This window comes from Camellia sinensis, chromosome 9 (genome assembly GCF_055761805.1).
Source record: "Camellia sinensis isolate YWXY chromosome 9, ASM5576180v1, whole genome shotgun sequence".
Classification (NCBI taxonomy): Eukaryota; Viridiplantae; Streptophyta; class Magnoliopsida; order Ericales; family Theaceae; genus Camellia; species Camellia sinensis.
In genome coordinates, this window is record NC_138969.1 from 51388914 (window position 1) to 51414611 (window position 25698).

The window sequence follows — 25698 nt, forward strand, 5'->3', positions numbered from 1 at the left end:
TCTTCTCTTGAATCATTGGGATTGCACATATTTTTAATAGGCTAAAGACTTTCCTATTTTAAAAATATTTGCATAAAAACTTTCAAGTAATTCTTCATGAACTGAATATATCTACAACCTTTCTTATCTGTAAAATCAAGAAAGAAAAGTTGTAATGGTAATCAATCATAGTTAATTATTAATACTATTATTATTATTATTATTTTTATATATGTGTAAACCTTATTTTCTTTGAACTTGTATGTATTTAGAATCGTATATGCTTGTGCATGATAACTGTACGGGAGAAATATTCGCCTCGCTCCGTACCTCCTTGCTTCCAAGCTCGTCTCACTCTGTTAGAATTCCGTTGCACTGTGAACAAAACAAAGGTGAGCTACCTAGCGGGTGGGTTTGCTGGAAAACCCCTCCGACAGTCAAGTTAGCTTACTAGGAGAGAAGAGAGAAGATAGAGCACTGTAGAGAGAGAGAGAGAGAGAGAGAGAGAGAGAGAGAGAGAGTTCAACATTGCCTACCTCTAACGTTTGCATGCTCCTCCTTTTCAAGGCTGGCCATGCAACCTCAGAGATTGTGGGCGCACTACCTCTGCTGTTCTTTTCTGGATTGGCGGTTGTGCTCCCCTCTACACTTCTTACACGTGTAGAGATCAAAACCTCCAAACAGTGTTTGTCACACCGCCAAACTGTATTGACGCAAACCAGGAGTGGATTTTCCACTTCTCTTTATTGGTCCACGTGGAATACACGACCAGGCTATTACTTGTGAACCAGCATTACGTCGACCTCCTTTATGCCGGGCTAAATCAAACCGGTCTACCAGAGGTAGTACGCTTAACCAAAGCCCTAATCGTCTGGAACCATCTGAAGGTAGGTGCGCTATGCGACATCTCGGCTACCACCGCGATCCCACGGACCGTTTGCCTCAATGATAGTAGCCCGAACAGTCCGCAGTTCGGTCATCACGTGGCTCCGCTACCTTGGACCTCAATGTTGGGGCAGGTTTGCCCGCCGGCAGAGCCAGCACCGCCAGGTTTGGCTAATATAATACTCTGTGCGGGTCTAGCTAGCCCAAGTCGGCCTAACCCCATATTTCGTGCGGGTCTAACTCGGTTAGTTCGGCCTAGCGATGCGTCTCAAGCTCTTTTCATATGGCCCAACACCACATTCCATGTTGGTGTAGCTCGACCACACTGTTCAGCACAAATCTCCCTCTCAATTGCCCCTTAATCCCATCCGAGCTAGATGTGAGTGGGATTGCCTTTTTTGACCGAGCTATCCATTTTGACCGGTCGTTGAGAGTTGTGCCGGTTGTCTTATCATCAATCAATCAGCCACTCTGTCAATCTATCAGTCGTATTGACAACCCGTCACCTCCATGCCACGTGGCATTTCCCTCAGAGGCTCCATGTAGTTCCCGCAGCTGTCATCATTATGCCAAAATTTGAAAAGTTGCCGCCTTTTGAGCTTTTTCCCCTAAATAGGCCATTTATGCCCCCACAACCTCTTCACTGTTCATCTTCTTCTCAAGCAAAAAACCCTAGTTTCCTCAGAGCTTGTATCGTCGTCACTCTCGCTGTTCTTCACATTCAATGCCGTTGTTCTCAGTGTTTTCCATCTTTGCGGGTACAACAGTAGAGGTTGGGTTCAATTGAGCCTCGACTTTGCATCCAAATTCTTACGTTCTTCTTTCCCCCTTATTTATAGATGTTCTTTGTGTTTTTCATTTTGCTTCTTATTCGGGACCGTTACCTAAGCAAAACCGGAACCAAAAACACCAATGGGTCCGCTGTGCCCCTCATTCTCCTTAATTTCAACATATAAACTTCGTACTTAGGATGAACAGCGTAATTCCTAGGCAAAACCGAGCAAAAGTTCGGTTTTGGATCTTGAAATTGTTCCAAACCAAGCCAGAGCGTGTTTATGGTCCCTTCAAGTGATTTGGACCGCGATAGAGACCAGTAGGGGCGTTAAACTGAGATAAGAGCCAACCGTTTCTGATGAAGGCCCAAAACCGGCCTAACACCTTAGGCTTCACAACCAAGATAAAACGATAACCAAGATAAAATTGGCAGCTTAGCATAAAACATTTAGCCGAGCTAGGCATATTTTGATAGCTGCGCACTTGATGCCGTGTCAATGCTTGCACTCATTTTTTAATAATACAGAAACTAAGACCGACCAGGCACACCTCAACATCACCATTGGTGAGGCTCAAAGACAGAGCAAATAATCACTTGAGCTGCTCAATTTTGACCATGCTACTATCAAATTTACCATACAACATAAAACCGGATAAATGAGGAAATACCGCTTTATGGTTAGTTCGCCTAAGGCAATTGCCGAGTTTCGTAGAGAATACAGTGTACGGGGAGCAAATATTCCGGCGTGCCCGTATTCCTTTCTTCCGAGCTCCGTCGATGTCCGATCACCTGCGAGCAAGTAATGGTGAGCTACCCGGCGGTGTGTGGCCGGAAAAACCCTCCGACGGTCAAGTTAGCACACACCTTAGGATGGATAGAGAGAAGGGAGAGAGTGTTTGAGTGTAAGAGATCCTTACAGATGTGTTCGTGTGTTGCGTATGGGGGGCGCAGACATGCTTATATACCTTCTGACCCCCATATCCACTCCCAGTCGTCTCCTGACACGTGGCTCTGCTATCCCATTTGTCAGCATAAACCATGCCATTCACCACCTAACCTCAACTGCCTGACTTCGCAGCTGGAGCTCGGCAGCCGAGCTGCTCTTCCTCGGCCATGTCATGCTTCATACTCATGCGCCTAGCCGGACAAACACGTGGATGACCGGGCTAGGCGGCATCTCGGCAAAGCCTAGCCCGGGCACCTCCTTTGGTTGGCCTTCCTGCCGGTCAATCAACTACCTCGGCTGACCGCGCCTTTCCGGGCGCCGGTCTCTCAGCCTGTCTGGCTTCGACCATCCTCGGACCGAGCATCCTGGTCTGACCGGTCACTTCTTGGCCGAGCAATTTCTGTACGGTCCGGGGTGGCACACACTCGGTCCAAACTCTGCCCGGCCCAAGTTTTGGCAGCCCTTCTCTGGGCGAACAGTGGATCATCTCGGCCCAATGCACTGCTGGGCTCTCAACCTGATCGGTCGATATCTCGGCCCAACTCCAGATCATAAATCACCCTCTCATACAGCATTCTAGATGACGTCCACTTTGAGCTAGCCAAGAAAGGAGACGCTCCCTGGGGCAAATTAGACTCCTGCCCCTTCACGGTCGTGTTCATTGTGGAAGGCGGCCTACGTTTCCCGGTCCAATCCCTAATCTGCGTGTTTTTTAGGCAGACTAGGTTGTGTCCAACCCAAGTGTCCAACAATACTTATAGGCCCCGTTTATTTGGGGTTATAGGGAGGGGATTGAGATTACGAATCCCTTAGTATTACTAATGGGGTGTTTGTTTTAAGAGATGGGGAGGGGACTGTTAATCCCTTGGGTATTAGTAGTCCCCTTGGAAGGGGGATTGGTAAGGAGGAGATAGAGATGGTATTAGAAAAATAGTGATGTGATTAGAAATTTTTTTATTTTTTATATATTGGGAATTTTTTTTAAAATATTAATGTTTAATTTTTTATATTTTTTTATTTGTTTTATTATTTTATATAAAAATAATTTAACAATTCCTCACTATTAATCCCCTCACTATCAATTCCCTCACTATTAATCCCCTTACTAACAATCTCCTCACTATTAATCCTCTTATTATGAATTCCCTCCATTCTATCTCTGAAAACAAACGGGGCCATAAGATAATAAATGGCGTGGCCGCGTTGAACCGGATTCTTGGTTTGAACCTCAGCCTTGCCGAGATATTCCATCAGTATATGCTTAGCAAAAATAAAGGTGGCTTTTGCTGGTACCTCAAAGTTAGGAAGGGCCAAGCAAAACTCATTGAGGGTAACCCAGACAAAGAAATAAACGACGACGATTTTTTTTGGGTGTCCGGCAATTATGAGGACACCGAGGCGCCCATACCGGGTTGGTACATACGCAAAAACTTCGGGAGCGCTGGTGAGCAGCCTAGCACGATTTGAAATTTTGCATTCGATCTTTATGCCGATCTAACACTTGGCATTTTGTGTAGATTACACAATCTTGGCGGAGGATTATTCCCGAGCCAATTAGGAGGCCATCCGAGTTGCTCTGCGGCATCCAGCTGAGGAGCGAGAACCCTAGAAGCTGCTCGGATACGAACCGAGCTATCGGCACACTGCACCGCGCAAAAGCAAGGTCACCGATTTTCTTCATGCCCCCTCTCCAGAGCCGGATCCAAACCTTCCGCCGATCAGACTTGTACCTCTGACAGCGGAGCAAGAAATGGCCAAAATTCGAGCTATAAAGTCCATGATCACAGGTGAGCCGAGCGATTCACAGCCAGCCGAAACAGTTAGGGGCCAATCCTCTAATCTAGCCGTGCAAGAAGGAGGACTAGTGCTGGCTTTTGCCAACAAGCAAGCTATTGGTCGGTGAAGATTCGATCGAGCAGCCAGCTGCCGATCAAGGCGATCAGACTGAACAACCATTGGTTGAGCAGTCCACCCGTTCGACTGCCCCTCCAGTCTGGTTACCCGAGCTGAAGAACAAGGGCCGAGCAGTGACCATGGCTGATTCAGTTTATGCCGACAAGGACTATTCTCTTGGCTTCAACATGACTAAGGGTCTGCTCCTTCTGGCAGATATGAAGAGGCATGAAGAACTTTCCGACCTGAAGGTCCTTAGGTCAGCCGCAAAGTCGATTGTTCTGGTATGTATGTGACCTACTTTGTTAACAAGTTATTGTTCGGCGAGTACTGACGTCTTCTTTGTTGCAGGTTGCGTAAAAAAACTACCTTGCCCACGAGCGCATGGTCTCTGTGCAGCAAAGTTTGAGGGAGGCCATCATTGACAATAAGGCCAAAACTGCCGAGTTGGAAAAACTGAAGGCCGCTCAAGAGGCAGCAGTGGCTGAGCGTGACTAGCTGGCTGAGCGGTTGGCAAGGACGGATGATGATAAATAGAAAGCTCTGCAGGCAACCAAGGCCAGATACATTGTCGAGCTACGTAAGCTCCGTGATGCCCATAAAGCTGAGCTGGAGAAACAAGTCGACGATGTTGGAGATCGCGGCTATGCTGAGGGTGAGAGAACATATGAACGGCAGGTCGAAGGGACAAAGGACATCTTTTTTCAGTGCGGCTGGAAAGCTGCCATGGAAAAACTTGGCCTTGCTCAAGACTCTGATGTGTTCAGAAATCCACCAGACGTTTTCATCTTGGCCCACATGTAATCGTACGCCAATGCCGTGCAGCAGAAACTCATAGAAGCGGTGAAGCTTGTAGCTGCGGTCGATGTGTCTGCTGCCCAACCAGCCGACCAAAATCTGTCGTCAGGGGCATCCGGGAAAAGGGCCAACCCAACCGAGGTTGATCCCGAGCTGGAGGACAATACGGTGCTCGGCGCAGAGGAAGAGGCCGAGGTGGAAGTGGCCGATCAAATTGATACTGTGAATTTGGATTGAAACCCCCCTCTAATTTTTTTTTTTGGAATGTAATCGGGCTGTGAACCCCACTTTTGTAACCGAACTATTTTATCAATGAAATATCAACTTCTTTTTGCTCGCCATGCGCGTTTGTTTTCTTCAATTTACTTCTTGGCTTGAATGATTGGAACTGTAGCTTGTAATGCTGCCGAGATAAAACTGCTCGGTTTAACTGTGTCGTGCTAAATTTGCACATTACTGAGATGAGATTTGCTTGGTTTAACTTTTTGAATGCGAATACATGTAAAATTCCCTTTCGAAATTGGGGAAGCATAACGTCCCCCCCAGCAAAAATCAGCTCGGTTGTGGAAGGTAAAAAGTAGATATGTTGGGAATTACATCAACTGTTGCCCCAGTGAGCAAATTCAATTCGTGAGTTGGACAAATTGCAAATTCATTTCCAGGCGAACAAACCCAACTCGGAGAGGACGAGAAAATCAGCTCGGAGGTAACAAGCAAAATCAGCTCGGAATAACGAGCGAAGTCAACTCCGTCTTAAATCAAAAGTTGTTCATAACACCAACTTTCTATTGAGGCGAGTAAAATCAACTGTTTGAACGGAAGAGTGAAGTCAACTTAGAACAAGCAATCACAATTCGGGAGAACACCAACTGTTTGAATGGCAGGCAAAGTCAGATGTGAAGTGCATTAGATTGCTGAGCTTATTTCCGTTCAAACAGTACGAACTTGATTTCACTTAATGGACTTAGCCAGTTCCAATATGGGAAAGCACAACGTCCCTTCGAGCAGATATCAGCTCAGTTCAAATTAGGAGTTGGGCATGCCACCAACTTTCACCCTGGCTAGCAAAATTAGCTCGGGGTGATGAGCGAAATCAGCTCGGCTTCACATCACTAGTTGGACAGAACACCAACTGCTTATTTAAGGCGAGCAAAATCAGGTCGAAGGAGGCGAGCAAAATCAGCTTGGCAAAGGATGAGCAAAATCAGCTCAGAACAAGTGAAGTCAGCCTGACAACTTTCTGCACAGTAAACCATTGCAACTTAAGGCCGGATTGCCCCTAGTATTCAGCGGCTTAACATCTTAATACATAAACGCATAATACAAGAGAAAGAAGTGGCACTTTTCTATTGCACATCAAACATTACATATGATGCCAAAAGGCCAAGTTTGAAAAGGAAGAAAGATTACATTTCAAAGTAAATAGCTTGAGATTGGCCGCATTTCATGGCCTTGGTATAGCTTTGCCGTCCAAGTCCTCTAGATGGTATGCCCTTTTGCCAGCAAGACCTGTTATCTTGTATGGCCCTTCCCAAATTGTACCCAATTTGCCCTCATCAGGGACCAATGTGTTGCCCATCACTTTCCTCAACACCCAGTCTCAAACTTTGAATAGATCTGGATGCACGGTCTTGTTGTATTTCTTGGAGAGCTCTTGTTGGTAGGCTGCGATGTGAATTAGTGCCCTTTCTCTTTTTTCTTCAGCCAGGTCCAACTCTAGGGCAATAGCTTCACCGTTCAAGTCTGGCTCCAATTTCAGATCGGATGGTTGGCATGCCGATTTCCAAAGGTATGACCGTCTCCATGCTATATGCCAGAGCGAATGGAGTTTTGCTGGTTGAGCGTCTTGGGGTAGTGCGATATGCCTACAACACATTGGGGAGCTCCTCAGTCCACCTTCCTTTAGCTTTCTTAAGACGTTTCTTTAGGCCATCCAGAATAGTCTTATTTGAAGCCTCTGCTTGGCCATTTGATTGAGGGTAGGCCGGCGTAGAGTTGTAGAATTCAATCTTTAATTCTTCGCAAAATCCACGGAAGAGTTTCCCATCAAATTGTGTACCATTATTCGAGATGAGGGCTTTTGGGACGCCAAAGCGAGTGATGACATTCTGCCAGACAAACTTCTTTAAATCTTTTTCCTTGATGGTGGCCAATGGTTCGGCCTCCACCCACTTGGTGAAGTAATCAGTAGCAGCGATGAAAAATTTGCGGTTCCCTAGAGCGGTTGGGAGCGGTCTCACAATGTCTAGCCCCTATAGAGCAAATGGCCACAGACTCGTCAAGGGGAGCAACTCCCTGGCCGGCTGGTGGATCTGGTGAGCAAATTTCTGGCATTTTTCGCATTTGCGAACATATTTCTGCGCGTCAGCTTGCATGCACGGCAACCAGTAGCCTTGAGAGATTGCTCGGTATGCCAGCGATCTGCCCTTAATGTGGTTATCACACATGCCTTCATGAATTTCAAAAAGAAAAGCTTTAACCTTGTTGGGGTGGACGCATTTTAGGTATGACCCAGCGAAGGACTTCTTGTACAAGGCACCGGATGGAGAGAGTCAAAACCGCTTAGACTTGGCCTGTATCTTGTTCGCTTCCTTCTTCTTAGTGGGCAGGACTTGATCCTTTAAGAAGGTGATGATTGGATCCATCCAGGATGGCCCTAAGTTGGTGCATAGTACCTCGGGCGCCTTTGGCTCCTTGATGCTAGGTCGGGGTAAGAACTCGACCATCAGAGGATTGGGAAAGGTGGTTTGTATGGATGCCAAGCTGGCCAATTCATTTGCTTGACTATTCTCCTCGAGGCCTATTTGCTCCATTCTTATTGCGGCAAATTTTTTGATCTCAGCGCGTGGCCATCCTTTCATCCTTGGCCTCGTATTCTCCATAGACCTGATTGACCACCAGTTTAGAGTCGCTGAATACTACAAGCTCTGATGCCTTCATTCATAAAGCGCTTTTCAGGTCGGCGAGGAGGGCTTCATATTTTGCCTCATTGTTGGATGCTCGGAATCCAAGCGTGATAGCATGCTCAATGGTTAGCCCGTCCGCCACTCGTTATCCTAGGAGAACTTTGACTTCAAGAACTGGAAGAAGGGTCGGCAACAATCTGATGACCGGCTGATAAATCTGTTCAGTGCGGCTGCCATTTCGGCAAGATGTTGCACGTCCTTCGTGGAATTTGGACGTTCCAGTTCTTGTATCGCCTTGATCTGTGAAGGGTCAGCCTCAATCCCTCGGTTAGTGACAAAAAAATCGAGAAACTTCACAGTTCCCACTCCGAAGGCACACTTAGAAGCATTCAACCGCAGTTTGTGGCGTTTGAGGATGGCGAACATATCAGCTAGGTCGCTAAGGTACTGAGATTCCTCCTTACTCTTGACCACCATATCGTCGATATAGGCCTCCATAGTGCCGCCAAGAAGAGGAGCAAACATTTTGGTCACCATCCTTTGGAAGGTTGTCCCAACATTCTTAAGGCCAAATGGCATGACCTTATAGCAGTACAAGCCCATTGGCGTGGTGGAGGATGTGATCTCTCAATCTGGTTTGTACATGGCGATTTGGTGGTAGCCTCGGTACGTGTCAAGGAAGCTGAGCCTTCGGTGACCTGCGGTAAGATCCACCAGCTGGTCGATTCGTTGGAGGAGAAAGCTATTCTTGGCGCAGGCACGGTTGACCGTCTTATAGTCGACGCATACCCGCCATTTCCCGTTTTTCTTCGGCACTACCACCGTGTTAGAGATCCATCTGGGGTAGTGCACTTCTTCAATTGCCCCAGCCTCCAGTAAGTTTTTGACCTTCTCTGCCACCACCTCGGCATGGTGTAAAGCCGAGCGCTGAGTTCTCTGGATGATTGGCCGAGCGTTTGGAAAGACATTCAACTGATGACAAATGAAGCTTGGGTCGACGCCAGGCATATCGTAAGAGGTCTACGCAAAGACCTCAATATTGGAGACCAAAAAGTTGACGTAGTCCAATCGCTCGGTGCTGGACAATGACGAGCCTAAGAGAAAGAATTTATTCGGATCATTCTCATCAACCCGAACCTCCACCAAGTCTTCAACTGACTTTTCTTCGGCTTTTCTTCCCACATCTTCCAGGACCTCCTTACCTTTTGGTCTTTCTATCATCTGCACCAATCCCTTTGCCGCTTGGCTGCCATTGATTGCGACAAAGCATTGCTTGGACATCACTTGGCCCCTTCAAACTTCTTCTATTTGCTCGGTTAGAGTGGGGAAGCGCATGACCTGGTGATAGGTGGACGCCACCACTTGCATGACGTGCAACTAGCCCCTTCCCAAGATTAGATTGTAGGTCGACAGGACTTTCAATACCCAAAATTCCACCTGCTTCGTGACCAAGGTTCTGAAAAGCGGTTGCGGTCGCCGTAACGGTGGCGGTGCCGCGGTTGCGGTTGCGGGGTGTAGAGGCCGTAGTGTAACGGTTGCGGTAACCGGAACCGTGAATATTTTTATTTTTTGCACAATTTGAAAAAAATTTACCGATACACATTTTTTTCCCATGATCATATTTATTGGGTTAAAAATAAATATTGATCAATTTTTGTAAATTTTTAAGTATGATCCAATATATTTTATATTTTTAAATCACTATAAACTGAGTTTTTTATATTTTATTTTAATAATTAATGACTTTATATTATACAAAAAATCAATCACTAACTATTATATATAAGATAAACAATAACAAAAGTAAGAGAATAAATAAGAGCCTAAATATATATATATATATATATACATATTTTAACCAAGCTAAATAGATAATGACCATACTTATTATTATTATTATTATTATTATTATTATTATTTTCAAACAATATATAAATAGACACACACAAACAAAATCATTGAGTGATAGCAGTTGAATAGAATAGCATAGGTCTTACTGCTTCAACAAATCAATAACATGTTCTTCATCTTCCCTCTTCTCTTCCTCTATCTCTTGCTCCTTCATTTTTTCTCTTTATCTTCCCTCTTCTCTCTATCTCTCTTCCCCCATTTTCAGCTTTTTTTTGTGTGTTTTTTTCGAAAGAAACAGTTTGGAACCGTTACGTAACGGTGCGTAACAGGCCGTTACGGCTGTTACGGCACTGTTACGACCGCTACAGAAGCCGCTACGGCCGACACACCTGTGAATCTCAATCACATTGCAAAAGCGGCCGTAACGGGTGGTGGTAACTGCCAAAACCGTTACGTAACGGCGTTACGTAACGGTTGCGGCCGCTTTTTAAAACCTTGTTCGTGACTGACCCAGCCCTAACTGGCAGAATGATCTTCCCGATTGGCCATTCCGGTTGTAAGTTGAAGCCGACCAAAGGAGACGTCGCTGGAGCCAAGTCCTTGTCCTCCAACGTCAACTGCTTGATGCATCATAGTACATGATCTTGACCGAACTTCCCTGGTTGATCAAAATTCTCTTGATGTCAAAGTCCTTAACACGAAGTGTTACCACCAATGCGTCATTGTGAGGGGTTTGAATTCTCTCCAGGTCTTTGCTTGAAAAGGTCATGACGTCCTGCACCTTGGTCTTCCCTTTCTTTACGGTGGGCTGAACAGAGAGCACTTCCCTTATGTGCTCAGCCTTCTTAATCATCCCTCTGAGCTCGCCCACTCGCGCCGGCTCAATGATTCTGTGAATGACCTTGATAACTCCTTGAGGCGCTGCATCTAAGACGGCTAGCCCATTTGGCTCGGTTTACCCTTGTAGAGCGGTCCTCATACCACCATCGATATACCGGTCTAAGTGTCCTGCTGCGACCAGCTCTTCCAAGTGCTGTTTCAATGGCACGCAATCCTCTTTTCGGTGCCCCTTTTCTTCGTGGAAAGTGCAGCGGTATCTTGAGTTGAAGCCCCTTTGCGCGTTCCCCAATTTTGCTGGCCATTGGACATATGGCTCGCCTCTAATCTCGCTGGGGATGCGATAAATTGGGATTTTGAAGACCGTCGTGATACCGGTCTGCGCCTTCAACTTTCTCTTGGCATCTTCCTTCTCGTTGCGTAGAACATTTGCCCGATCATTTTTGCGACCTCTGTTTTTGTCATTGCGGTCAATTTCGTGGTGTTGCTCTCTCACTCGGTTATTAGGGTGATTATCCTCCTGCCCTACCGAGTGAACCTTCCCAGCCACGCATTTGTCCGCTGCAATTGGATTTGCCTTCTCATTTGCAGTGGCGGTGGCTGCATCATCCTTAACTCGGATGTGCTCGTTGATCCGTTGCATCAATGATCCCATGGTTGTGGGCTGGTGCATCATGAGTGAGTCTCGCAGTTTATGTCCGACTGGTAGACCTCGCTTGTATTGGGCGATTGCCAAATTGGTGGGGCAATCGATGATCTCATTGTATGTCTCCTAATACTTGGCATTGTATGCCTTCAAAGAATTGCCCGACTTCATCTTAATACCCAAGAGGTGGTCAACCTCTTTCGGTGTGCGAGTGTTGGTCTTGAATCTGGTGACGGAGGCTTCTGCTAGCTGCTGCCACCTTTCAATACTCCTCTCTGGAAGCCTTTCAAACCACTTCAAGCCCAATTCTCCCAAGCTTGCTGGGAAAATGAGGCACATCAAGGCATCGTTGCACCGATGGCCTGCCATTACTTGCCAGTAATGACTAATGTGCATGTACGGATCCATCTTGCCGTTGAATAGTGTGAACTTAGGTTAATGGAATCCGGCGAGGAGGGGTGTGCTCTCAATTTCAGGAGACAGCGGGGTGGCCGTGAGTCTCGCTAAGTCTCTGTCCACCGATGTCGGAACCACCATTTTGGGTGGTGGCATGGCCACTTCCTCACTGCAGCAGATTTTGGGACTTAGTCTTTGTAACGTTGGCACTGGTTGGGCCTCTCTGCAGCATGCACATTCCTCTAAGACATCCCTCAAGTCCTCCGAACAGGCGGAGTAAGAGTATCTCGACGTCGTCGATGGATGTGAAGGACGGTAGCTGCTGTCGTGCATGCGTGATCTCTTCATTGGTGGGTCGGAATCTCCAACACCATAGCTCTTGGTGATGGAGAGAGAGGGTGTCTCCCGTTGGTGCTGGCTGCCTGAGCGACGGGGTTGGGTGTGCTCACTGTGGTTTCCTACTCCAGCAACACCCTTCCCTTTGATTTGTCACTTCAACGTCTCCATCTTAGCCGCCATCTTCCGAATGAAGGCGTCTTGGTCTCTGAGTTTGTGCTCTAGGCGCTGGGCATGCGATTCTCCTCGCTGCCGACACCCCTCAGGACTCTGCGAATGATCAGTGCTCCTTGCGCGTTTGTCTCGCGCGTCTCTGGGTAGCCCTCTAGAGGGGGTCTCCATGCCCGCCATTGTCGGAATGGCGGGAGGGCCATCTCTTCTCTGGATTGACTCTGGAGTGATTCCGTCGACGATGGACAGCGGTGTTTCGTTGATGTTTGCCATGGAAAACAGTCGGAAAAGCTTGTAGAACAAGGTCTGTGTGTCAAAGGACTTTCCACAGACGGCGCCAATTGTATGGGAGAGAAATATTTGCCTCGCTCCGTACCTCCTTGCTTCCAAGCTCGTCTCACTCCGTTAGAACTCTGTCGCATTGTGAATAAAACAAAGGTGAGTTACTTGGCGGGTGGGTTTGCCGGAAAACCCCTCCGATGGTCAAGTTAGCTCACTGGGAGAGAAAAGAGAAGACAAAGCATTGTAGAGAGAGAGAAAGAGTTCGAAATTGCCTACTTCTAACGTTTGCATGCTCCTCATTTTCAAGGCTGGCCATTTAGCCTCAGAGATTGTGGGCGCACTACCTCTGTTGTTCTTCTCTGGACAGGCGACTGTGCTCTCCTCTACACTTCTTGCACATGTAGAGACCAAAACCTCCAAACAGTGTTTGTCGCACCGCCAAACGGTATTGACGCATACCAGGAGTGGATTTTCCTTTTCTCTTTATTGGTTCACGTGGAATACATGACCCGGCTATTACTTGTGAACTAGCATTATGTCGACCTCCTTTATGCCGAGCTAAATCAAATCGGTCTACCAGAGGTAGTACGCTCAGCCAAAGCCCTAATCGTCTGGAACCGTCTGAAGGTAGGCGCGCTGTGCGACATCTCGGCTACCACTATGATCCAACGGACCGTCTACCTCAATGATAGTAGCCCGAACAGTCTGCAGTTCGGTCATCACGTGGCTCCGCTACCTTGGACCTCAATGTTGGGGCAGGTTTGCCCGTCAGCCGAGCCAGCTCGGCCAGGTTTGGCCGACATAGTACTCTATGCGGGTCTAGCTCAGCCCAACCCCTTATTCCGTGCGGGTCCAGCTCGGCCAGTCCGGCCCAACTATGCATCTCAGGCTCTTCTCACATGGCCCAACACCACATTCCGTGCTGGCGCAGCTCGGCCACACGGTTCGCCGCAAATCTCCCTCTCAATAACATTGATTTATTTGACATTAATTTGATTAGTCTTGGTTCGCATTGAATTCACTTCCAAATTATACACTCACGTTAAATTTACTTTTAATTTATACACTTGTGTTGTATCCCTTGTATGAAGGGATGTGTCGACCTATTCAATTATTTAATTATTGAGCTTATATTTCCAAACATTTTGTACATTTCCACACAAAAAAATTGTGTTCTCATTATATTTCCAAAATGTTCCAATCTAACCAAAACATCATGCGGAAATGAAATTTTGATCCTTGCTCAAGGGACAGGTTATTGTCCATTTTCTGCTTGCACTTAAAAAGATGCAAAACAGGTGGCTATATATTTTCTTGAGTTTACTGTGACCACAATGATTTCTGAATCAATCAGTAGCAACCACCACATGCACCAAAAGTATCATTATCTCTAGCAACCTGTTGCCTTTACTGCCTGTACCATTTAAAAAAATTGTCATCGCCATTTAAGTACCACGATCTCCATTATTCAGTGCCACCCAACCACAGCTGCCTTAAGATGCAATTTCGCACCTTATGGTCATCAACATCATCGTCACTGCTGTGTCTACTACTTCCACCAACTTGTCAAAGCCGACATCTCTTTCTGCACCCATGCAGCCTCAGCATGCACTCTCTGTATAATCCCTCTCCCTGGTTATGACTGCCTCCAAACCAAGCTACCATTAATTTATGAGTCCAAGAGGAATCAGAAACTTATCATTTTTTGTGACTACCAAGATTTTTTTGATTCTCCTAATTTCAATTAGTTGTCATTTTGTTCAACAAAAATCACCAGCAGCATGTCCATTAGTAACACTATTTTCTTTTTTCTTTTTGGCAGAATTTGGCTTCAAAGGATCAGTCTAAATTGTCTGAGCCAATCAAAGAGCTGGATATCTTGTTGACTCAGGTACTTATATTAGTGCATTGCAAAATCTGATATTGGTGTGAAGTCAAGGATGTCTAACCTTTATACTTGCATGAAGATTGCAGCTGGTGTACCTTTAGATATAATGCCAGGACCTAATGACCCAGCAAATTTCTCCTTACCACAGCAGGTTTCTTTTATGACCTATGAGTGTACATTTAGTGATGTATTTACTGTGCAGCAATATATTTCATTTAATGTCCCTTGTCATTCAGCCTTTGCATAGATGCATTTTCCCGGGGTCATCAGCTTATAACACTTTTGGGTCCTGTCCTAATCCTCATTCTTTCGAGCTTGATCACATCAGGTAAGATATATATTCAAATTTTTGTACTTTCAGGAGTCAAAAATTATAGCAACATTGGTTTTCTCATCTTCAGATTTCTTGGAACATCGGGTCAGAACATTGATGATCTTGAGAAATATTCCGAAGCAAAAGATAAACTGGAATTTATGGAACGGACGTTGAGATGGAGGCATATATCGCCAACAGCACCGAACACCCTTGGTAGATGTCACATATCCTACTATAAGCTCTATTGTTTTTATTAAAACCTATCACCTACTTCACCCACTTAAACCTACTCCACTAAACCTAACCCACTACACCACTACCACCTCACCTACTCCACTAAACCTAACCCACTACACCACTACCACCTCCACTTCACCTACTCCTTACCTACTACACACTCACCCTCTTCTATATATAGGAATCATGAATCATTGTAATAAATATAACATTATATTAAATATCAATCAATAATACAATTCTCTATTTCTCTTTATACATCAATTTTAACATGGTATCAGAGCAGGTTTAGAACCTAGTATTTTTGCTTCACCGGCGGGCGGCAACTTCGCCTTGGCTGCCCGCCGGACCTCAACCTAGTCCGCTAAAATTTTCTACACATACCTTCATCCATCTTCACCACCACCACAAATGCCCACAACATCACAGCTCTCCTCTCCTCTTGTTTCTCTTTGGTTTTGGAGGCTGTAGAACCACCTTGATTGCAACATCAAAGACAGCCTTCACATTCTGCTGCGTCTTGGAGCTGCACTCTACATATGCCACACCTCCTGCCCCGAAAACAACTTCTTCCATTTCATCGCCGCCGAGTTCGACCCGTGGAGTCCCCGGGTCCTTACCCAACTCGTCCGATCCATTTTTCCTTCTCTGAAATTCAAGGTCTATATCTTCAGAGCAGACGCTGTAATAAACCTCATCTCTTCCTCGATCCGACAAGCTGTCGAAAACCCGTTAAAACCTCATTTTTCACTTCTTGCATCAGGATTCAGGAGGGTGAAGACGGTGGGGCTGGTGTGCAGGTCCTGCTTGGATGCTGTGGCTGGCCCCTACTGCTGTGGCTGGCCCCTCAGTCTCCTTATGATGCTGGTGGGATTCAAGCTGCTGATCAAGTAGTGGTCTCGGAATTGAAGAATTTATCTGAATTGAAGCAGTGCTATCTGAAGAAACAGCTTGATGAGTCTTCTCCTGAAAAAACACATCTGTTGGCTGATCTCCAGGAGCAGAAGAGTCTTCTGAAGACCTATGAAATTATGGGCAAGAAGCTGGACTCTCAGCTTAAGCTCTAGAACTCTGAAATCACTTTTCTTCAGGAAAAGTTGGAGGAAGCCAACAGAGAGAATAAGTTGCTTGAAAAGAGATTGAACTCAAGTGGGTTGATATCCGTTCCTGACAATCTTCACCTGTCAGGCTTGAGCCCCAACCATTTCATTGTCGTTCTTCAGCAGACAACCAAATCTATTCGGAATTTTGCCAGGTTGATGATCAATGAGATGGAACTGGCCGGGTGGGATTTAGATGCAGCAGCCAACACAATTGAACCGGGTGTTCGTTACTGCAATGCAAACCACAAATGTTATGCATTCGAGTCCTTTGTTTGCCGTGAAATGTTTGATGGTTTCAATTACCCTTACTACTTCTCTCTCAAATCAGGGAAACAGATTTTCTCTCTCACTTTACTTTCTTCACCACCCACAAAACATACCCTTACTATTTCTCTCTCAAATCAGGGAAACAGATTTTCTCTCTCTCACTTTACTTTTTTCACCACCCACAAAACATTATCATCGCCATTCCCTAACCCACATGGGCTTGTTCCCATCTTTTCATACAACCCATCATTCATCCCACTAGAGTATATAGAATATATATATATATTAAAAAAAAAAAAAAAAAAAAAAACCTCACACCGATCTTTCTCAAATCACCCTTCCAAAAATATTGTCTTTTATCTTTATTTTATTTTATTTTTATTCTTCTACAAAAACCACAACACCAAAATCACACCACAAACATTCCACACCCTTGTCATTTCTTCATGCCGGGGATCAACCCCGATCACAATTTTACACCACAAAAAAAAAAAAAAAAAAAAAAAAAAAAAACAACAACAACAACAACAAACAAACAAAAACAACACACCCACACCCATAGCGGGATTTTTCTTCTCTACTCTGCTGCGGGTCTCTTCTTCTTGCCTCCGTCCTGGGCGGCCCTTGACGGTGTTGCCTCCGTGTTTCCCACTCCACTGGGCACGATCACACCTCCCTGCTCCTCCACTACAGCATATGGTGGACCTCCAAATCGGAACATCACGGTGGCCTTCCGCTTCAGCTCCTTGTTTTCTGTCTTTAGCACACTTATCTCTGCTCGCGCATCCTTATACATGCGTTGGAGCAGAGCCAGCTGGGAGTTTAACTGTTGCACCTCATTTGTCCTGTTCTGCAGCCGGTGCGACAGGTTTGTGACCGCAGTCATGGTTTCCACACATGACTTCAGAGTATACTGATTGGCCTCAATATCAGTTTGCACCGCCATTTTTTGCTCCACCGACCGCATCGGAAAGTTCAACGGAGCAAAACCAGAGGTGTTTGGTTGAGGTTCACTGGCCACCGCACCAGTTATTTCTCTTGTGGACTCATTCAATTCTGGAAAGAGCGTGAGCAGACCACGGGAAGAGGAGGCCATGTTCTGGGTAGCTGGACGGGAAGAAGAGGCCATGTTGCTGAGTGTTTCAGAGACGGGTTGGTTACAGAGTATTACAGAGTTTCTCTCTCAGCAAAGGAAGAGTTTTTTCAGAGAATTTTCAGAAGTTTTTTGTCTGCCTCAGCCTCAGCATCAACCTTGGTTAAATAGTCGAGGCAGCCACGCGTATCGCGCGCCACTTGACGCCAGACGACAAACGGGCGCGCCAGCCAAGGCACTCACGTGCCTCGCCATCATGTCCGGCACACCTTTTTATGACTTAGGCTCGCCTTTTGATGGCACGCCTTTTTATGGATTGGGCACGCCTTTTGATGGCACGCCTTTTTGATAGATTGGGCACACCTTTTGAGGGTGCGACTTTTTAGGGGTCCGACAAGACTCTGTAAACTGTCCCGACATTGATTCCGGTTAGTTTCTACAAGGGTCCGACAAGACTCTGTAAACTGTCCCGACATTGATTCCGGTTAGTTTCTACAAGGGTCCGACAAGACTCTGTAAACTGTCCCGACATTGATTCCGGTTAGTTTCTACACGGGTTCGACAAGACTCTGTAAACTGTCCCGACATTGATTCCGGTTAGTTTCTACAAGGGTCCAGCAAGACTCTGTAAACTGTCACAACAACTGTCACAACATTGTCTGCTACAACGGTCCGACATGACCCCATAAACTGTCTTCTACATCGGTCTGACACCGCCATCCCGTGTCCTCTACACCGTTATGACACCACCATACAGTGTCCTCTACAACGTTATGACACCCCCATACAGTGTCCTCTACAACGTTATGACACCACCATCCAGTGTCTTCACCAATGGTCTGACACGACCATACAGTGTCTCCTATCCTCTTTTATTTTTATGTCTTTTCTTGTTTTGTTACTCTCTCCAAACTCAAGTTGGCTAGTTCCTATCCCCCTTGAGTTTGCGGGGGGCTATTAAAACCTATCACCTACTTCACCCACTTAAACCTACTCCACTAAACCTAACCCACTACACCACTACCACCTCACCTACTCCACTAAACCTAACCCACTACACCACTACCACCTCCACTTCACCTACTCCTTACCTACTACACACTCACCCTCTTCTATATATAGGAATCATGAATCATTGTAATAAATATAACATTATATTAAATATCAATCAATAATACAATTCTCAATTTCTCTTTATACATCAATTTTAACAGTTTTCTTGTATAATTTGTTTCGTAATCCTTCAGAGTTGTTTGGCTTGAAAAATTTATGTGGCCAGAGACAGATGCTGAACTAGTTGCAAGATAATGTGATGAGGAGATAGAAAACTTGAATGGTTGGACATGATCTGGTTAACCTACTAAGCATGTTATCTGTATTTTACAGGGTGTTATCCCTTCACCGATAGGGATCCTTTCTTCATTGAGAGCTGTCCCCATGTTTACTTTATTGGTAATCAGGATAAATATGCGACTCGCCTAATAAAGGGTACTTTTCTATGTACCCTGACTTGCCAGCTGTGGTACTGTTTTCTTCTTCTTACTGAAAAATATATTAATGGTAACCCTTTGGTGCAGGATCAGAGGGGCAGGTGGTAAGACTTATATGCATTCCTAGATTTGGTGAGACAGGAATTGCTGTAGTGGTAAGCTATTGTATCTTCTCTGCCTGCACAAAAACTTAAAACCAATTATAAACAAGAGAAACTCATAATGCAGACATCTGATTTTGTGGGTGTGTATACTTCTCAACTTGAAATAAGCTTTAGTTCCAAAAACAAGAAACCTTGAGGTCATTCCCCCTCTGAAAGATAATAGGCTTTTAAGTCATTGAACCATTAAACTAAAAGTGGTATTGCTTCAATGGGTTAATTATTTTGTAAACCATATAAAACGAAATTTACATTTTGGGTTGTAGGATAAGTGCTTTATACTTATTTAACTAGGCTTTTTATGATTCCTCACAAAATGACAAAAGAGGCCCATACTTAATCTTGGTTGGTATCAAGGGCCAAACTGCAAAAGGGGCTGGGAGTTTTTAGTCTTGAAGATGACATCTACCCATGAATATAGGGTCTTCTTGGCCCATGGCTGGGGTTGGGACTCGGGTAAAGGTAAATCATGTTTGGTTGGATTCAGGAGTAATCTTATTATCCACTACAGTCAAAAGAAACTGTGTTAAAGGAAAGTACCAAAAAAGAAAAAGAGAAAGGAACGTAAAGAAGAATGGCGCTATCTTATGACTTTCTCTTCCCATTCACTGTTCTTTCGCCCCCTGGCAAAACATTTTGAGTATCATGATCTTTTTCTTTTTTCCTGTCTCTCTCTCTCTCTTTTTAATTTTTTGGCACACTCAGGCTTTGTTTCTTTTCTAAATTAAGGGAACTTTTGTTTTTGTTTCTGTTGTACCGGCATGAAATAATTGTAATTTTCTTTTTCAGAGTTTCCTTGTATACAACACTAAAATGGAGTGGATTTTTGGTGAACTTTGGGCTACTAACTTAAAATTTTATCATTTTTTTGAAATAATCATGTTGCTTTTAGAACTCCTGTCCTTCAGTCGCTTATAATTTTGAGCTAATGAGGGATTTATTCTTATACTTTCTTATTTTGTGTTTGGCATGCCTAAAATGTGTTGCAAGATTTTGTTTGATGATATTGCATATGCATGCCTAAACTCTTTTCTTGGCAATTTTGCAGTTGAACATGGGAAATCTTGAATGTCATGCTCTCAGTTTTGGCACTGAATTCAGCTCATAACTAATAGGTATATTGTTATGTTTATTTAGAGTTACGTACCTGCTAAACATGCCATTGAGTTCCGTTTTTATTTGAAATTGTTTGCAATTTGAAATGACATTGGACATTTATGAGCCTCTGCCAATAGATATATTATCCTTTGCGAAACAAATTATTAGTAATCCAAAGCTGTACAAACTGGTTCGGTTGTTTCAGATACAACTCCTGGTTATGATCTGAGTATAACTATTTTAAGAAAGGGCAAAAAGTAAGAGATGAGGAAGAAAATAACGGATGGGGAGATTGAGGCTCTCTTCTAGATCCTTTGGTGATATATTGAGAGCATATTTTTAAAATAACCATACAACCAGAAGATACTACGCTCCGTTTGTTTGGGCGGAAATTTTTTTCAAATGAATAACATTTTCTACAAAAAGCTTTTTCCACAAAATGTTTTCTGGAGAAAACATTTTTCTATATTTGGTGGTGTTGGTGGTGATGGTGAAACGAAGGTGGAGGTGGAGGTGGAGGTGGAGGTGGAGGCGGAGGTGATGGTGTTGTGGTGGTGGAGGTGAGAGTGGCGGTGTTAGTGTGGTCATATTAGTAAAACTTCGGTCCGGAAAATGTTTTTCACTTTTTAAAAGTAGAAAACATTTTCTGCCCGTATAGATTTGTTTTTTGTTGACTGTGGAAAATGTTTTTCGTTAACTTTCGTTGTCCATTGTATCAAACACCAAAAAAGAAAGAAAACATTTTTTAGAAATTATTTTTCACCCTAACAAACGAAGCGTAAGATAGTGAGTGACTTTCTGTTGTTTATATGAAGCACGGACACGGGACACGACACGGACATGCGAACACCCAAATTTTCAAAAAATGGGGGACACGATCTGTTGGGGACATGCTCAATACATAATTTTTTTTTATTTATTATATGTAAAATAAAAAATATATATATTATTTTTATTATTTATTTATTTACTTTAATATCAAATATCATTCATAAATTAATTTTTTTCTACAAATAAAAATAATTTATTCTATATATGTTAATGTTTAGCAAATAACAATATCCAAAAAAAATAGAAAAAATGAAAAGAGGGAAAAAAAGGTTTTTGTTAAAAAAAAAAAAGAAATACTATAAAAAAAGGTTTATCATCAGAGACAGAGAGGAAAAAAAAAACGAAAAGAAAAAACGAAGAGAGAGAGAGAGAGAGAGAGAGAGAGAGAGAGTTGAACACAGAGGCTTCGTTTGGGAAGTGGGTTGGCTTTTTGACTTTTTTGGCTATTTTAGCTTGGGGCTAAAAAGCCTGATTTAGGAAGGGCTTTTGGCTTTTTTGTGAGAGAAAGAATGTAATGATTATGGGTTAGATGTGATGTTTTGTCTTATTGGACTAAAAAGTCTATTTTGTTTTTTGTGGCTATTTTAGTCAAAAAAAACCTCAAACCCAACTTCCCAAACATAGGCAGAGAAAGCAGGAGAGTCGCGATTTGGGGTTCGCGATTGGCTGGGACTCATTGACTCACAGTTTTGACCTCAATCTCTACTTTCAAGACCTTGCAATCTGGGTTGTGAATTTTGGGTTGATTCGAGTTCACAGATTTGTGTGCTTGAATCAAATCTGGGTTTGAATTTTTTTTTTCGATTTTGCTTGGATTTTGCACCAATCTGCAAAGTTGACTTTGATTTTCAAGTAATTTGGGTTGCACGAAGTTGTTCCTGGACTCGAATGATGTTGGGTAAGTGCTTCAACTTCTCCCTTTTTCTAGCTTCTTGCTTCAGCTTCACCTTCTCTCTCTCTCTCTCTCCAACATGTCCAAGAGTGTCCCAAGCATGTCTGGCTGCAAAAATTCTAAAAAAAAGGGGGACACATTAGGTAGAGTGTCCGTGTCGTGTCCCATCGCGTGTCCGACGCATGTCGGATACCTATACACTGCCTCCGGAGAGGTGTTCGTGCTTTATAGGTTCCATTTATACATTCCTTTAAATATTTACAACAGGAAAGTGATTCTTTAACCACAATAAACTTCCATTGCCTCTTTTTTTCCATTTGTTATAAGAGTCTATGGCCTTATTAGGCAGTATTTAGAATGACTGTCATATGTGGTTCTTTGTAGAAGCAGGTAAACATTTGGTTGATGAAACTTATAGTACTGATTGTATATATGTAATTTGTCACTTTAGAATTTGAGGAATTGAGTGGAAATAGGGATAAAGCCAATATATAAAATGCTAAGAAGCAGACACTTTTAATTAGGTGGCGTATTCGTGTCGTGTCTGTGTCGGAGATTGACACTTGTTGGACACTTCCCAACATGTGTCGACACTTGTCAAAATGAGTCCTATATTTTAAGAAGTTTTTTAGATTTAGACACTCTTCTGACACTTGGAGGATACACGTATTCATTACTTCAACACGTGTCCACCAATTAGACACAGTTAATTATAAGTTTGAATTAAATTACTTAAGATACAATAATAAAAGAAAAAAACAACATAAATTTATAAGTGTTTTATTGTTTTTTTTTTAAATTTATTATCTTTGAATAATATATTTATATATATGACATATAATAAATATATAAAATTATATATTTTGTGCATATCCCCGCATGTCCTATCGTGCATTCTTTGAAAATTAGCGTGTCAGCGTGTCCATGCCATGTCGCATGTCCATATCCGTATCCGTGCTTCTTAGATAAAATGTAAGTAATATGGTGTCAATTGACAATTGTGAGGTATTTGAAAATGTTTTTTCAGACCTTGTGGTATCTTTCATTAGTTGTCAATAAGGGAGAGGTGGTTGAAGAGAATTTTTTTTTTTTCATAATAATTAGTAGGTTGAAATGGGTAACCCACAAAATGCAAAGTAATGGATGAATTGGAGTATTAGTCTGGAGTCTTGTGTGATCATCAACTTCTGTAAATTGAAGGTCTTCATAGAAAACCTAAATGCGAGCTGTGTTATATGATTAAGGAATGTCATGTAGTCAAAGAAACAACAGTTTCTTCTAGTTCAGAACCAACAATTCTTCCAAATTTAGTTGTAACCAAAAAAATAATAATAATAATGAAGAAAAAGTAACAACATTTTCTTTGGATGAGGATCCTGACATAGATGAGAGGCCATAAAAGCAGTAGAGTGTGAAACAAAGTAGGTGTTTTGGGAAGTTGCTATTTTAGTAAGCTATTTTAGTTTTTGGTTATTTTAGTAGGTTAAAATTTTTGTGTTGGGAAAGATTATTGGATTTTTTTTGTAATTGGATGTGATGTTTGTGAAAACAAAATGAAATGATTATGAATTTGATGTGATATTGTCTTGTTAACTATTTAAATTATTTTATTTTTTTTATAAATTTTAGCAAAAAAAAAAAACAAAAATTGCCAAACACCCCCAAATACATCTTTGGAAAGCAAATCTGCACCAACTGATGACAGGAGGATATACAAAAGGGAGGTCAAAACAAATGTGTTCAGGCTGCTACAGAATAGACATGATTAATTAACGGAATATAGCTAAATAACAAGGAAAAATTCATGTTGCTCAATTTGAATGCTTTCTTTCTCCTGTAGTCTAGAGTTTTTTCATTTTCAATTAACATGATTATTAGTCCTGAAAAAATTAGGTTTTAAGAGTTCAAAATTTCATCCAAGAATTCAAATTATCTAAATCATCCTGACCATCGTTGAAATGGACAGTGCTCACTAGTGTGGGGGTTATATTTTTTCTACAGATGCGTGCCTGGTGGGATATTGGCAGCTGCCTAGACAAGAAGTTGCGAGTCATACTATGAAGGGTTTTTTTTTTTTTTTTTGTTTCACTTTAGGTTCGTTGTGAATGGTGAAAACCTTTGAAGTTAAACCTGCAGGTGGTTTTAACGTGCTTGTTTCCGGTATCCACTATGATCTTCCACTGAGAAAGCTAAAAGGGTGAAACTGTCAAATGCCAAGCTGGAGTTATGTTAGTTTTGGTTGTTTTGTTTTTGTTTTGTTTTGTTTTTGTTTAATTGTAGGATTCCTTACTAAAGTGTGTTTCCATAATTGGCCCATATAGAATCATGAAACATTAATTAACTTGGGTGTGCACGGGTTGGTTCAGCTCGAGTTTACCCTTGACCCGTCAGCCGAGCCGGCACGTTTGGGTTAAAAAAATTAGTTATCTGTTGTCGACTGAACTACAATTTAAAATTGACCGAATGAAAAGTCATGGCTTGACGATCGGTGTGGTCAATTTTGAAAAAGTAGTAGGGATGGAAAAAACAATTTGTGAAAGAGGGAAGGAAAAAAATAAAAAAAATAAAAAAAGAGAAGCAGAGATGAGGAGAGAGAATGAGAGATGAGTTCGTATATATGAAGGAGAGAAGAAAGAGAGAGGGTTAGTGGTAGAGAGAAACGAAAGGGTTGAGAGAGTGGAGACGAAAGGTTGGACAAAAAGGGAGAATTAGGGATGTAAATTTAGCTCGACCTGGCCCACTCAGGCTTGGGCCGGCCCATGTTGGGCCTCGATGGTTCTCGTCAAAATTCGGGTCGGGCTGGGTCGAATCATGGGTTGGAAAATTAGGCTTAGACTCAAGTCCAAGGGGTATTTGGACAGGCCTTTAAGTGAGTCGGGCCCACGAGTCGGGCCAGGCCGGGCCAGGCTTCAAAATGATGGTGATGGCTCAGGCCCAAGGTCCCGGGCTAGGCTTGGGCCCAAGCCCACCTTGGACTGTGGGTCATTTTTACACTCTTAGAGAAGAAGAAAAAAGGATCGAGAGTATCTTTAATGGTGTATCAAATTTTTATTGAATTTGAGTAAAAATTTAAATAAAAGTTTCATTTGATATTAAATGTTCCCATAGAGGTTTTTGAAGCATCATTAAAACACTGATCGACCAGGCAGGCGGATGTCTGGCCAGTTGATCAGAAAGTGTAAATTTTTTACAAATTTTTGGCTTGAAGTGGTCATCTGGGGGTCGAACGGGCAGACAATCGAGTAGTCGAACGACCAGTGTAATTTTTTTTTTATAAATTTTTGTTTTGAGGTGGTCATTTAGGGAACATTTGGAGGGATTTTCGAGGACATCTGGTGGTGAAAATTATACTGCTATGAATAATGATTTGATGAAAGACATTGATCTTCAGTTTAATGAAAGAAAAGTGAAATTCTGAATTTAATACCTATTTGATGAAATTATTAGAGCTGAAAAATTTTAATTTGATGACAAATTTAAATAGTCATGAGAGATGATATGAGGAGAGAGAGAGAGAGAGAGTAATGAGTTATTAGATTTGTGTAGCGAGAAGAATATTGCAGAATTGAGGAATAAATTTTTATTGAGGATATAAATATGACGTTGGAAAGATATGTATCT

At 43.1% G+C, this 25698-nt stretch overlaps 1 protein-coding gene across 7 annotated transcripts in view; it reads left to right on the plus strand.

Annotated features, from left to right (window-relative positions):
* The window catches only part of LOC114286550 (DNA polymerase delta small subunit), a 33604-nt gene extending 9295 nt beyond the window's left edge, over window positions 1-24309 (plus strand). For 3 of the 7 annotated variants that reach the window (XM_028229727.2, XM_028229726.2, XM_028229728.2), the window contains exons 9-16: window positions 14524-14592; window positions 14669-14740; window positions 14826-14917; window positions 14991-15118; window positions 18992-19093; window positions 19183-19250; window positions 20305-20371; window positions 24079-24309. In XM_028229727.2, coding sequence (XP_028085528.2) covers window positions 14524-14592; window positions 14669-14740; window positions 14826-14917; window positions 14991-15118; window positions 18992-19093; window positions 19183-19250; window positions 20305-20364 — 591 coding nt within the window. In that variant the 3' untranslated portion in view covers window positions 20365-20371; window positions 24079-24309. The remainder of the gene's footprint in view (window positions 1-14523; window positions 14593-14668; window positions 14741-14825; window positions 14918-14990; window positions 15119-18991; window positions 19094-19182; window positions 19251-20304; window positions 20372-24078) is intronic. The other 4 variants (XM_082886808.1, XM_082886807.1, XM_082886810.1 and 1 more) reach the window with 3 other exon arrangements.
* The last annotated feature ends 1389 nt before the right edge of the window (window positions 24310-25698 follow it).